This window comes from Aedes albopictus, chromosome 3, assembly GCF_035046485.1.
Source record: "Aedes albopictus strain Foshan chromosome 3, AalbF5, whole genome shotgun sequence".
Lineage (NCBI taxonomy): Eukaryota > Metazoa > Arthropoda > Insecta > Diptera > Culicidae > Aedes > Aedes albopictus.
Genome location: NC_085138.1, coordinates 13,218,930 through 13,232,533, shown reverse-complemented (window position 1 = coordinate 13,232,533; position 13,604 = coordinate 13,218,930). Strand labels below are relative to the sequence as shown.

At 45.1% G+C, this 13,604-nt stretch overlaps 2 protein-coding genes across 2 annotated transcripts in view; one reads left to right on the top strand and one right to left on the bottom strand.

Moving 5' to 3' along the window:
- Window positions 1-13,604, top strand: part of LOC109421805 (nuclear pore complex protein Nup88) — a 250,163-nt gene that overhangs the window by 69,206 nt on the left and 167,353 nt on the right. The window lies entirely within an intron of this gene.
- On the bottom strand, window positions 5,109-11,851 carry LOC115268714 (uncharacterized). Its single transcript, XM_029876836.2, has 2 exons — window positions 11,256-11,851; window positions 5,109-6,648 (listed from the first exon to the last, which is right to left on the bottom strand). Exons 1-2 carry the CDS (start codon window positions 11,273-11,275, stop codon window positions 5,109-5,111), a joined length of 1,560 nt encoding a protein of 519 aa, XP_029732696.1. The 5' UTR covers window positions 11,276-11,851.

Here is a 13,604-nt window from a genome sequence, read left to right as displayed (position 1 = left end):
CATTGAAAAATGTTAACTATCTATTAACTATTAGGCATTAGTCACGCAATATCGCATTCTTGCAAACGACTTGAAGAGTTTCGATAGGGAGAAGTACACGAAAATGTAAGTGAAATTATTTGTGCAATTTCGACCCTAAACTAAAAAGTTTAATAATTACAGCTTTGAAGCTGCAGTAGCTGCTAACAAGACGTGCCCAAAGTTTCTTTGTCCTATCCGAAACACTCTTCAAAGATTTTCCCGGATTTGCTGTGTAGTAAGCAGCAAACCAGTTCAAGAATGATGCACGCGGCAAAGGAATGCGGGAAATGCTCCTCCGGCGGTCTAGTCGGACAGATGGTCGGATGTGATATGTGCGACGTCTGGTTCCACGCCGGTTGCGTCGGCGAAACGGAGACAAGTCTCAACCCAGATAGGACGTGGAAGTGCAGCCTTTGTTCCAAGGAGGATGCCGGGGAAGTTGCTAGTCGCCACACGAGTAAGTCAGTGAGAAGCTCAGCGAGTAGTAGAGCACGGAGGGAACTTCTACTGCAGCAGCTGGAGGAGCAGCGCGCTTTGAAACTGAAGCAGCGGGCGGAAGAAGATGAAATCCGAAAGAAGCGGGCTGAGGAGGATGAGGCCTTTCTTCAGTAAAAGTTGGACCTTATCCTGGAGGAAGACGACGAAAGCAGAAGCAGCAGACTGAGTAGTCGAGCAAGCCGGAAGAAAGTGGTGGATTGGCTCAGCAATAGCCAAGGTGATCGGGTAGCAATCGGGTTGTCGCACAGCGGAGCCTACCCTCAATTGCCTGTACCGCTCGCATCGACATCAACCGGTCGCTCAACGGGGCCGGCACATCCTGCTTCTGAGCCAGCGGCTGGAATTCCCACCTCGTCATCAACACCACAGTCAGGTAAAGCGATAGAAGTAGACATCCCTCAGACTAGTTTATCACAGCAGGTAGAACCAATATCCTCCAGTACAAGTATTAGGCGAGACAATCTCGAGTCTAGGTCCCCAGTACAGCCTTGTTCCTCGACAATGTACACAGTTAGACAGTCATTTCCTCGCGTTGTCAATGGTCAAACTTCCCACGTGAACCACATATTCGGAAATTGCGTTTCTAAATCAATTGCTGACACAAAAGTGACCTTTTCGGGCCAGTTTGGAGAAGTAGTTCCTCCCAAATGTCAAACGATTGCTGGTCGTATGCCAGTGCCGCGAAATTCGATGATCAGTTCGGTCGTCGGTATGTCAACAGAAGCATCAGTAGTTCCTCCATGTGATACCGTACCCTACGCGAGTGTAACATACCCAACGACATCAGCAGCTATTCAACATCCGCAAGCAAATCAGCGACCAGCATCGGCTAATCTGATGATTGGTTCCGCCGGTTTGGAGTCCACGCCGCCCGGTGTGCATCACTTTGGAGCGTCGCAAACGGGAACATCGCACCAACCGGTGCCCAGTAGTGCACAATTGGCGGCGAGACAGGTGATGCCACGCGAGTTACCGGACTTTTCCGGGGATCCACAAGACTGGCCGTTGTTTTCCAGCTCCTTCTACAATTCAACGGCAGCGTGTGGGTTCACAGACGCGGAGAACCTAGCTAGGCTTCAACGGTGTCTGAAAGGACACGCACTGGATTCGGTGAAGAGTCGTTTGTTGATGCCTGAATCAGTGCCGCATGTAATGGAAACGTTGCGCAAACTGTATGGCAGGCCAGAAGTGCTCATCCACACACTCCTGCGAAGACTACGAAGCGTTCCGCCTCCGAGATCGGAGAATCTGCAATCGGTCATCACTTTCGGAATGGCTGTGAGAAACCTAGTCGACCATATGTTTGTGGCACAGCTGCTGGATCATCTCCGTAACCCTATGCTGCTACACGAGTTGGTGGAGAAACTTCCGTCATCGATGAAAATGCAGTGGTCGTGGTACAAACGCTCGCAAACAGATGTGAACCTGGCGACATTTGGAGCGTTTATGGATGAGCTAGTCAACACAGCTTCAGACGTCACTTTTCCAGTTGACACCCTAGCTCAGCACTCAACAACAGGCCAAACTGGAAGGGAGAAGCAGAAGTTTTACGTGCATGTAGAGTCAGGAGAGGAACATGCCGTGATTCAGACTACAGAAGGCAGATCAAAATCATCACCCTGGCAGGACAGAAGCAATAAATCCTGCCACTACTGTACCGCTGAGGAGCACATTGTAGTCGATTGCCCACAGTTCAAGGCTCTGGATGTAGATGGGAGGTGGAAGGCAATCCGTTCTGAAGGTCTCTGCAGAACCTGTTTGATTCCGCATCGAAGATGGCCCTGTCGTTCAGGAAAGGAGTGTGAAATCGACGGTTGCCGATTACGCCATCACGCACTGTTGCATTCGCGAACTGATGCCAGTGTTAATCGGAGTTCGTCCGAGAGTAGGATGTCATCGAACGAGGCGAGAGTTACCCAACAAAATCATCATTCGACACTGAGCTACTGTCTGTTTCGTTACCTACCGGTGACACTAGAAATGAACGGGAAACAGGTGGAAACCTTCGCCTTTTTGGATGATGGCTGCCAAACAACCCTCATGGAAGCAGGACTGGCAGCTGATCTAGACATCGCCGGGCCGGGTGAATCACTCTGGTTTGGATGGACGGGTAACATAACACGAGAGGAAAAGGGATCGCAGCGCGTAACATTGAACATTTCCGGCAGTGGTATGAGCAGCAAATACAAATTGAATAACGTACGTACAGTTCAGAGGCTTCAACTGCAAGGGCAGACGTTCCAGTACGAGGAGTTGAAGAAGACGTACCCACATCTACGCGGCCTTCCGCTGCGCAGTTACGTCAATGCTGTGCCAAGACTCATCATCGGCATTGAACATGCACAACTGTTAACGGCATTGAAGGTGCGAGAGGGCAAATCAAACGACCCAGTAGCTGTTAAGACTAGACTGGGATGGTGTGTCTACGGCAAGCAGGCGATTGGAGAGGGCTTACCTGTTGAGCGATTGCATCTTCACACCGAGGAGCAACAAATGGGAAACCGTGAGCTACATGATTTGATGAAGCAGTACTTCGCTGTTGAGGAAGCGGCGGTGGCTACCCCGATCGAGTCTGTGGATGACAGCCGAGCTCGACGGATTCTGGAGCAGACAACACGTAGAACGCGGGGAGGATTCGAGACCGGATTGCTCTGGAGATACGACAAACCTGTATTTCCAGACAGCTATCCACTAGCAATGCGTAGACTACAGTGTTTAGAAAAGCGACTCAATAAGGATGAAGGCCTGAGAAACAAAGTTATTGCTCTTATACGTGACTATGAGGCGAAAGGCTACGCGCACAAGATTACCCAAGAAGAGCTAGAATCCACCGATTCGTGTCAAACTTGGTTCCTTCCACTGGGGGTAGTAAGAAACCCAAAGAAGCCGGAGAAAATCCGTCTTATCTGGGATGCTGCTGCGCAAGTACATGGAACGTCGTTCAACGACATGCTGCTGAAAGGACCGGACATGCTGACGTCGTTGTTTGCTGTTCTGCTGAGGTTCAGGCAGAGATCGATCGCGGTGTGTGGAGACATCCGCGAAATGTTCCATCAAATTCGGATCATACCTCGGGACAAGCAGTATCAACGGTTCATATTTCGTGAGCACCCAGATGAAGAACCCCAAATCTACGTGATGGACGTGGCAACATTTGGAGCAACATGCTCGCCTTGCTCGTCTCAGTTCGTCAAGAACAAAAACGCAAAAGAGTTGGAGTCGGACTTCCCAGAAGCAGCTGAAGCGATCATCAACGCGCACTATGTCGATGATTACCTCGACAGCGTAGACTCCATAGAAAAAGCAGTAAAGCTGGTAAAGGATGTAAGGCACGTACACGCTCTAGGTGGCTTCGAAATTCGAAACTTCGTTTCAAACTCCCCAGAAGTCTTGCGGCAGTTGGGAGAGCCAAGGAGCTTGCACAAGAAGTCGCTTGATCTAGATGGCTCGGTAAACATCGAGCGTGTACTCGGGATGGTGTGGAAGCCAAATGAGGATGTGTTCACATTCGACGTAGTGCTAAAAGAGGATTTGAAACAGTTTCTAGTGCAGTCAGTCATGCCCACAAAGCGGCAAGTGCTACGGCTGGTGATGTCGCTGTTCGATCCCTATGGATTCATCGCTCATTTCGTCGTCCACGGCAAAATTCTAATGCAACACATTTGGAGGACGGGTACAGAATGGGATGAAGTGATTGCGCCGGAGCTGCACCAAATGTGGAGAGATTGGATTCGTCTACTGGAGCGTTTACAGGAAGTTGAAGTTCCACGTTGTTTCTTCGGTTCGACTAGCAGCCAAATACCTGCAAACATACAGCTGCACGTATTTGTCGACGCCAGCGAGCAAGCTTATGCATGCGCGGCCTATTTGCGTATAGTGCAAGCTGGAGCTATCCACTGTGTTCTCGTTGCAGCTAAAACAAAAGTAGCCCCTTTGAAACCACTGTCGATTCCTCGGCTGGAACTCCAAGCTTGTATTATTGGATGCCGACTAATGGAAACAGTCAAGGCAGCTCTGAATCTCAACATCGAAGAGCGTTATTTCTGGACAGATTCCACAACAGCCCTCGCTTGGATTAAATCCGATAGCCGAAGGTATCATCCCTATGTAGCGTTCCGAGTAGGAGAAATTCTCAACAGCTCTAACATTGACGAGTGGCATCACGTTCCATCGAAGCAGAATGTAGCCGACTTGGCCACGAAATGGGGATGCGGACCAGACTTTCTACCGGACAGTCGCTGGTACATCGGAGAACTTTTTCTCTACCAATCCAAATCGGAATGGCCGAAGCAGGTCCAGAAACAACAGTGTTACACAGAAGAGGAAGTACGCGAGTTCGGAGTTTCGCTACCGGGACTTCTTTTTAAAAAAAGGTCTACACCTCTTTACTACTAACTAAAGACTAACTTTATTGGCCCTAGCTAAGTTACACCTAACCGATGAACGTACGCCGGTAGCTGCTGCATCAGCACCTCATGCGATGGGCACCACGTCCGACCCATCGACCTATCGATCGCTGTTACCATGATGATTTCTGCTGACTCTGCCAACTGCCGTGTGGAATGTCGAACTCTTGGTTGGCAACGTCGTTAACTTGCCCGGCCCAAGTGATGAGGCTCCGTCCGAATTACATCTTCCAAATTCGTGTGTTGGAAGCCAACTTTCATGTCCGTAGTGATAGGTACTTCCCTAGATGGTTGGGTAAACTGGATCTTCATAGCTTTCCTGTGGGCGAGAATACTAAAAAATATGGCTAAGCCGATTACGGTAGGGGTGAACGAGAATGTTCCGAAGATTGACCAAGGGGTCCATTGGATGCTGTTGTTCTCCAGACGTATTTGCTCCAAATCTCTCCTTGTTTCCGTTTGTAGGAGGTTTAGATGTTCCAAACTCAGATTAAATATTTGCTTGCCTTTGGTTATTGCAAGACCATCCAGTGATAAATGAATTGGTTTTCCTGTTAAGTGTTGGATAATGTTGCTGACCATGATGCTACTCACGTTGACCGTACAGTTGTCGTAAGATATCAGGTAGGCTCCCGATAGATTCCTTTCTGACAATCCACAGTTAGATTTTATGGTGAGGTTTCGTACTGTATTGATCAGCAGATGTTGATCGTCTATGGTGACGACTTCTTCGGATGTTGGATTCATGGTGTAGTTACAGGTGGCTGGCTGCCCTTGTAGGAGATTTGGTATACATGTAGACGTTTCCAGTCTTACCTCACTGAGCTTGAATATATTCGACTTTAGGGAGTTGGCGATGAGCGTTTCGTTGTTATGAACCAAAAAATTCCTGTTCGGTAAATGGAGTTGTTGATTATTGTGGGTGATGGGGTGTATGTGAATCTTCTGATAAATTTTGCTGTCGAGCTTCGGTAGTTTAATTAGAAGCGCGATTTCTTTTTGATTGGTGGCGATGGATGTAGATGCGTAGGAGATGGCCTCTGCTGCGGTGACTACGATGATCTTTTCCCTAGCTAAGTCATGAATAAATGTAGTGATTTCGTTATCGCTAAGTATAATAGTATTCAAAATTCCTATCTTTGCTAATGTAATCGTTTCTAAGATATGTTCGAGTTTTTGGGACAGAACTTTAAGGTTTTCTAAAATTGATATAGCATTAAACTCTGTTGTTTTTGAATTGAAAAGTTGTATCGCTTCTTTGGTTTTGAAGGCTACTTCTTTTAGTTGGAGAGTGATTTCTCTATTGATCTTTACCTGTTGATTATTATTTGAGATTAGATTATTGATGGAGGAATTAATCACTTTTAAATCCTCAGCGTCTGGTGTCCCGGCTATATACTTCCAAATCGTACCTACCCGATCCCAGCGCTTTTGTCTCCTGATGGGGGAAAGTCTCTGAAGGAGCAAGTGGATAGTTTTGAACTGTTGAGATATGATTGGTGAAAACAGATTTGGTGAGAGATTTTCAAACTGATTACTTAATATATCCACATAGATTCTAATTGAAGTTAGGTTGAAATGGTGTAAATAGTAATATGAACCGTTTTGGATCCTTGCTGGCCCGTGGTCGAGGGCGATTAGCGACTGGTTGTTTATTTGTCGTATGTCTATCGTCTGAGTTGCGGTTGGTTGACATGTCCAAAGTATCCAAAGGATAGAAGATCTAGAGAGGAAGAGATTATTATTTTATTTGTCGTATTTTTAGGTCGTCTTTGTGAATTCGTCTTCCGTCCTTTGTCAAAACAGTGCTTCGGTTAACTCTATCTATTGTCACTTTTTTATAGCGAGGCTTATGTTTTACCCTTTGGCGTGTTTTTTCATACACTTCTTGGTTCTCTTTGAAGGGTTTACCTTTCCTATGTTTGTTGTGGAATTTTAAATCAATTTTTTGCTTTTCGATTAAATTTTTATAAACTGATTCGACGATCTCGGGGCTTCGGGCAGATGGCAAAATAATTTCCTGCGGTGTGTGTTTTGTCGCACTATGGATTGTGTTGTTGTATTTGTTTACTGACAGTATCAGCAAGTCATGTAAAGTCATCGTTGGATTTTCAGCTTTGGTAATCCTATAAATTTCTAGAATCGTAGAGTGGAACCGTTCCACTATTCCATTCATTTCACTACGACCAGTGGCCGTAATGTATGTTTCAATATTATTTTGATTATAGAAATTTAGTAGTTCACCGGTGGCGAAAGATTTTTCACCGTCCATTACTAGTATGTCAGGAGTTTTGTATTTTGTCAGTAGGTCTTTTATTGCTGGTATCAAATCGACAGCGGCTCTGGAAGCTACTGGCCTGATTTGGGCGAATTTTGAAAATTTGTCAATATATGTCAAGAAGGTCTCATTTTCTAAAAATAGAATGTCGATATGGGAGATTTCAAACGGCGATTTCGGAATAGGGGTTTCTTGGATTGGATGCTTGGATGGATTCCGTTCATACTTGTTCTCATGGCAAATTTTACAGTTTGCGGTAAAATCGCGTACCTTTTGAGAAAGTTTTGGAAAATAAAACTTCCTCAAAAGTTGTTGCTTGTTCTCTTCAGCACCTCGATGTGCGCGATAATGTTCTTTATAGACGATATTCCATTGCTCGTCTTCCTCTCGGATATCCTGAAGTTGACCTTGCGTAAAACGAATTTTTAACATCTTTTTATCTCCAAAGTGTTTCTTATACACTTCTTGTAATTTTCCCATTATTTCTTCAGATGTTAAAAGTCCGTTCAGTCTGCTCAAGTCGAAGTGGTTTTTTAGTACCTGTAATAGGGAGTTTTCGTTAATTTCGTTGATAGTAACATTGATTCTAGTGAAATTTTCAAATGGGTGTTCGGTCGTTATTTTGTCTGGACCGTGCTTTAAAATTACTTGATGCCTAAACACGTTTATTGGTGCTTCCGTTGATTTTATATAAAAATGGTCGCTATTATCCGCTGAGTGTTGTGTAGCGGTCATTGAACAGACTATCCGGCTGAGGGCATCCGCAACTACGTTGCTTTTGCCGGGTTTATATTCAATAGTATGGTCGTGCTCTTCAAGATACGCTTTCCAGCGTTTCAGCTTCGCATTGGTATTCTTTGCAGAAAGAGAAAACGTTAGGGGTTGGTGATCAGTAAGAATTTTGACTTTTGAGCCGTATAAATAATTTCTAAATGTTTGCAAGGCCCAATAAATAGCTAACATTTCTTTCTCTGGTACAGAGAACCCTTCTTCTGACCTCGAAAGAGTTCTTGAAGCAAAGTGAATGGGTTTATCTTTACCCGTTTCGCCTTGCGACAAGACAGCTCCGATGGCATAGTCGGATGCGTCTGTCGTGAGTATGAATACTTTGCTATAATCGGGGTAGATTAAAATATCTGATGAAGATAAGATACTTCTCATTTTCTGAAAGCAAGATTTTTCTGACTCGTTTAATTTCACCTTTTTGTTCGATGTGCATGCCTCCCCTCTCAGAAGGTTTGTAAGGGGTTTTGCAATTTTTGCAAAGTCCTTTACGAACCGTCTGTAATAGCCCATCATTCCCAGAAATGATCTAAGCTCTTTGATAGTTGAAGGTTCTGGGTAATTTTCAATCGCCTCGATTTTTTTAATGTTCGGTTTAATACCGCTGGAAGTGATTATGTAGCCAAGAAATTCGATTTCGTTATGAAGGAATTCTGACTTATCCAACTGAATTTTCAAATTGGCATCGTTTAACGCCTTTAAAATTATTTCGAGGTTTTTAAGTACCTCTTCGAGTGTCTTTCCGAAAATAATTACGTCGTCAATATAGACGTAACATATTTTGCCAATATGTTCCCTCAATACGTCATCGATTGCTCGTTGGAAAATTGCGGGAGCATTTTTAAGGCCAAACGGCATACGGGTGAACTCGTATTTGCCGTTGTTGATTGAGAATGCGGTTTTCTCGATGTCACTCTCTTTCATTTTTATCTGGTGAAAACCAGAGGCTAAGTCGAGGGTGATAAAATACTGTTGACCTTTTAATTGGTCAATGACATAATTTATTTCAGGCATTGGATACCTGTCTGAAGTAGTTTTTTCGTTTAATTTACGGTAGTCCACTACCATTCGAAATTTTTTTTCTCCGGAGGCGTCGGATTTTTTGGGAACGATCCACACTGGAGACGTCCATGCGGATCGTGATGGTCTTATAATTCCATCTTGCAGAAGCTTATCAACCTGTTTATTCACCTCTGCAGCATATGCAGCAGGATATGGATATACTTTTTGGTGAATAGGTATTTCATCTATGGTATTAATAGCACATTCAACGACAGTGCTACATGTCAATTTTGCGTCGGGTTTATGAAACACTTCCTCGTACCGGTTCAACACCCTTAACAGCTGTGTTTTCTCGTCTGGTGAAAGATGAGACGTTCGGTATGCATGCTCGGTCGGATTTGCTTGGCAAGCCGTTTGAGCTTCATGAGGTGTGCTTTGTTCAGCAGTGTTACTTGATGCATTCGTAACTGTTTGCTGGGGGGAATATTTTAGAAGTGGGACGCATAAAAAATCATTTTCTTTGTGTAACTGCAATGTGTTGTTTTGCAGGTCGATTTTTGCATTAAGTGCGTTTAGCACGCCGGTTCCAATAATTCCATGAAAGAATGGATGGAAGTCATGTAGTAAAAATTGGGCGTAATGATTTATTTTTGGTTGAAAAAAGTTTACATCGATTGCTTTTTTAGCCTTGAACCTTCCGTTGGCACAACTTATGTTGTTAGCTTCGAAATAATATGGTTTTCGGAGTGAATAATTGTTGGCTAGCATGGGGTGTATTAAATTGATATTGGCACCAGTGTCGATCAAAAATGGAAATTCACCGATACTGGTTTTCAAATTGATGTATGGCATCGTTGGTATTACCAACTCGGGTGCCATTCTAAAAAATTAGTTTCTTGAGCATTGTTCCTGTCTTGATCGTTGACCTCTATCAATGCAGCTTGCTCGGGTTGGTCATGTGCAGCTTGCTCGGATTGTTCATACGAGCCGTCGTATTGAGTTTCATCCCAATACTGTTCGTACCCATAATCGTAGTCATAATCGGGGTATCCGTAGTATTCGGGGTTTGCATAGGAAGCTTCTAGCGGGTGCGCTTGTCGTTTAAATGCTTGGTGTTGTTGCAGTGACGGTGGGTGAGAACGTTTCAAATTCATTACCGGACGGTTGCCGTAATTTATCATTCGCGTTTGACCACTGGAATCTAATTCCATAGGCTCTGGTTTCGGGGTTCCAAATGGAGTGTTTTGGAATGATCTGAATGGGTTGTTTTGAAATGGCCTAAATGCGTTTTGTGGATTTGGTCTAAACGGGTTAGTTTGTGGAATCGGTTTAGGAGGTAAAGCATAGTTTTGGAAAAAGTTTGGTCTTCTTGGAGGTGGTGGAGGTGGTATGAATGGCCTCGGTTGCATAGACTGTGGTCTTGGGGGTAATTTTGGTGGTTCTCGCGGTTTCGGTGTTGAATGATTACCAAATTCATTTCTAAATGGGGCTGTGCGAATATCCATGTTATGGTACTCAACACAGAAGTTAAAAGCTTGACCTAACGTTCGAGGGTTTGTACTTTTAAGCAAAATACTCAGAGGCTTATCTAGTCCTCTAATGAATGCATCGAGAGCCTTATCTCGAAAGTAGTCTATATGAGCAGCGGCGTTTTCTTTTAATTTTTCGTCCGTTTGTACCTGTGCGATCATAAGAGATAGCAGTTCCGTGACTCGGCTGTAGTAGGTGCTAAGGCTTTCGTCAGGCGTTTTCTTTATGGAGGTTAATTGATAGTCAAGAGTTTTAATATCCCTCTGATCTCTGTAATACAAGACCAGGGTGGTTTTAATATCGGCCCATGAGGACGATATGTTATTGGAATTCAAAATATCGGCTGCTTCGCCGTCGATTTTTCTTCTAATCGTTCTTTCTAGGACGTTTAATTGCGTTTGTGTCGCACCACTATCCCGGTATGTTCTAAAAATTGCTTCCACATCTGTGATCCAATCAATTAATTTGGTTGGGTCACCACTGAATGATTTAACGTCGCGGACAAAATCCGGAACTCTACCGAGATCAATAAATTGCTGTGTGGTTAAAGCAGGTGGAGGTGGTACCTCCCGAATGTTAGCCTCCGCTTGATTCATGATGTTGGAGAAGTAAAGACCGACTCTTTGTCTTTTTTTCGACACTTTGGAAACACAATATCACTTGTCACTTTAAAACACTAAATTTTCGGAGGGACGATCACTAGTATTTAGTAAAAGTATGTTTTTTTTTGTACTCACGAAATTGCCAACACCTTCATTGGACTTTTGGGGATGATTTTCGGGAACCTCTGCTTGTGGAGAGAAACCAGGCAGTCACTTCGGGTTGTCCTGTTTGCTGCGGTGCTACTGGGGGTCCTGATGACGATCGAGCCGGCTGGCTACTGTGTCCTGATCTCTGCTTCGGTTGCTACGGTGGGGCTCGTGGGACCCTTTTGTGATATGTACTTGGCTCCTTGGACCAATCGTGTGGAGTTTGTGATATTCCACTTTTCGAGGATTTTTGCACTAACACTGAATTTACGATTTTTCACCGAGGAACTTATACGATTTCCACTTCAGCAGGTCCCTATTCGGGCGCCAGTTCGGAGTTTCGCTACCGGGACTTCTTTTTAAAAAAAGGTCTACACCTCTTTACTACTAACTAAAGACTAACTTTATTGGCCCTAGCTAAGTTACACCTAACCGATGAACGTACGCCGGTAGCTGCTGCATCAGCACCTCATGCGATGGGCACCACGTCCGACCCATCGACCTATCGATCGCTGTTACCATGATGATTTCTGCTGACTCTGCCAACTGCCGTGTGGAATGTCGAACTCTTGGTTGGCAACGTCGTTAACTCGCGCTGTCTACCATCTCCATCGGGAACTACCACAACCACTTATCGATGTGACAAGGTTCTCCAATTGGAATCGATTGATTCGGACGGCAGCATATGTGTATCGGGCGTTAAAAAAGTTTCGGAATGAGAAAATCCATGGAATCTTAACTAGTGACGAGCTGCTACAGGGAGAAAATCTTTTGTGGCGTCAGACGCAGTTTCAAGCCTTTCCGGACGAATATACTGCGCTGGAATATAACAGTCAGCATCCAACGGAGGAACCGATAAGTCTGGAAAAGTGCAGCAAACTATATACAGAATCGCCGTTTATAGATGATTCGGGGGTGATTAGGATGAACAGTAGGATTTTGGCAGCACCTAGCGCTTCTTTTGAAACGAAATATCCAGTGATATTGCCGAAAGATCATCCCACTACTCGCCTCTTGGTTGATAGTTATCACCGCCGTTTTCTACATGGCAACAACAATACAGTCTTCAACGAAGTTCGACAACGCTTCAGAGTTCCCCAACTACGATCTATCATCAAACGGATTTCTAATGAATGCCAGCACTGTAAAATAAAGAAAGCCGAACCCAGACCCCCCATGATGGCACCGCTTCCAGCTGTACGGCTAACTCCGAACATCCGGGCATTCAGTTATAGTGGAGTGGATTACTTCGGCCCTCTATTAGTCAAACAGGGACGAAGCTTGGTGAAACGCTGGGTGGCACTGTTCACGTGTCTCACCATACGTGCTGTGCATTTAGAAATCGTACACAGCTTGACTACGCAGTCCTGCGTAATGGCCATTCGTCGATTCGTCAGCCGCAGAGGAGCCCCGGTTACGTTTTACTCTGACAACGGGACCTGTTTCAAGGGAGCGAACAGTCTACTTTGTGAGCAGATCCAATCAATCCATGAGAACTGCGCGGTAACTTTCACGAATGCCAGGACAACGTGGCACTTCAATCCGCCATCGGCACCCCACATGGGCGGATGTTGGGAGCGGATGGTTCGCTCTGTCAAGACCGCAATGGCAGCTATCGCAGGACACCCCCAGCACCCAAGTGACGAAGTGTTGGAGACCGTAGTATTGGAGGCAGAAGCAATTATCAATTCACGACCGCTGACTTTCATTCCGATCGATGACGCCGATCAAGAGGCTCTAACACCGAACCACTTCTTGCTCTACGGTTCTACAGGAGTTGTTCAACCAAGATCAGCGTTCACAGTCGAAGGAACTATTCTACGAGATAGCTGGAAACTTTCTCAGTACTTAGTGGATCAATTCTGGAAGCGGTGGGTTCTGGAGTATCTGCCAACGTTGACTAGGCGTACAAAGTGGTTTCAATCTACAAAACCGTTGGATACCGGAGACATCGTGTTTGTAGTTGATGAGAGCAAACGGAGCGGATGGCTGCGAGGACGGATTATTGAAGTGATAAGAGGCAAGGATGGACAGACCAGAAGAGCAGTCGTACGAACGAAAGATGGAGTGCTAACGCGGCCTGCCGTTAAGCTAGCATTACTGGACGTTAGTTCAAATCGGAATCAGTGTGCAGATGAGGATTCCCCGGAACTTCACGGGAGGGGGAATGTAAAAAATAACCACAGGGCAGCAGTGTTCAGCAACGCCACGGTGAGTTCCGTATCACCCTCTACTGTCTAATAGACAGATGACGGTAGGAAGCGTAGATGCGAAATAGATTGACATCTGATCGAATGATGATAAGGCAAAAGTGCGAGGTGATGCTGAATCATATAA

What these genes read in the sequence shown, in the direction of transcription:
- LOC115268714 (XM_029876836.2), bottom strand. Translation starts at nt 11,275, where the DNA reads ATGAAGGTGTTGGCAATTTC. An exon ending in ATGAAGGTGTTGGCAATTTC is followed by an intron (nt 6,649 to 11,255) that starts GTGAGTACAAAA and finishes CTTCCTCTCTAG; the next exon opens with ATCTTCTATCCTTTGGATAC.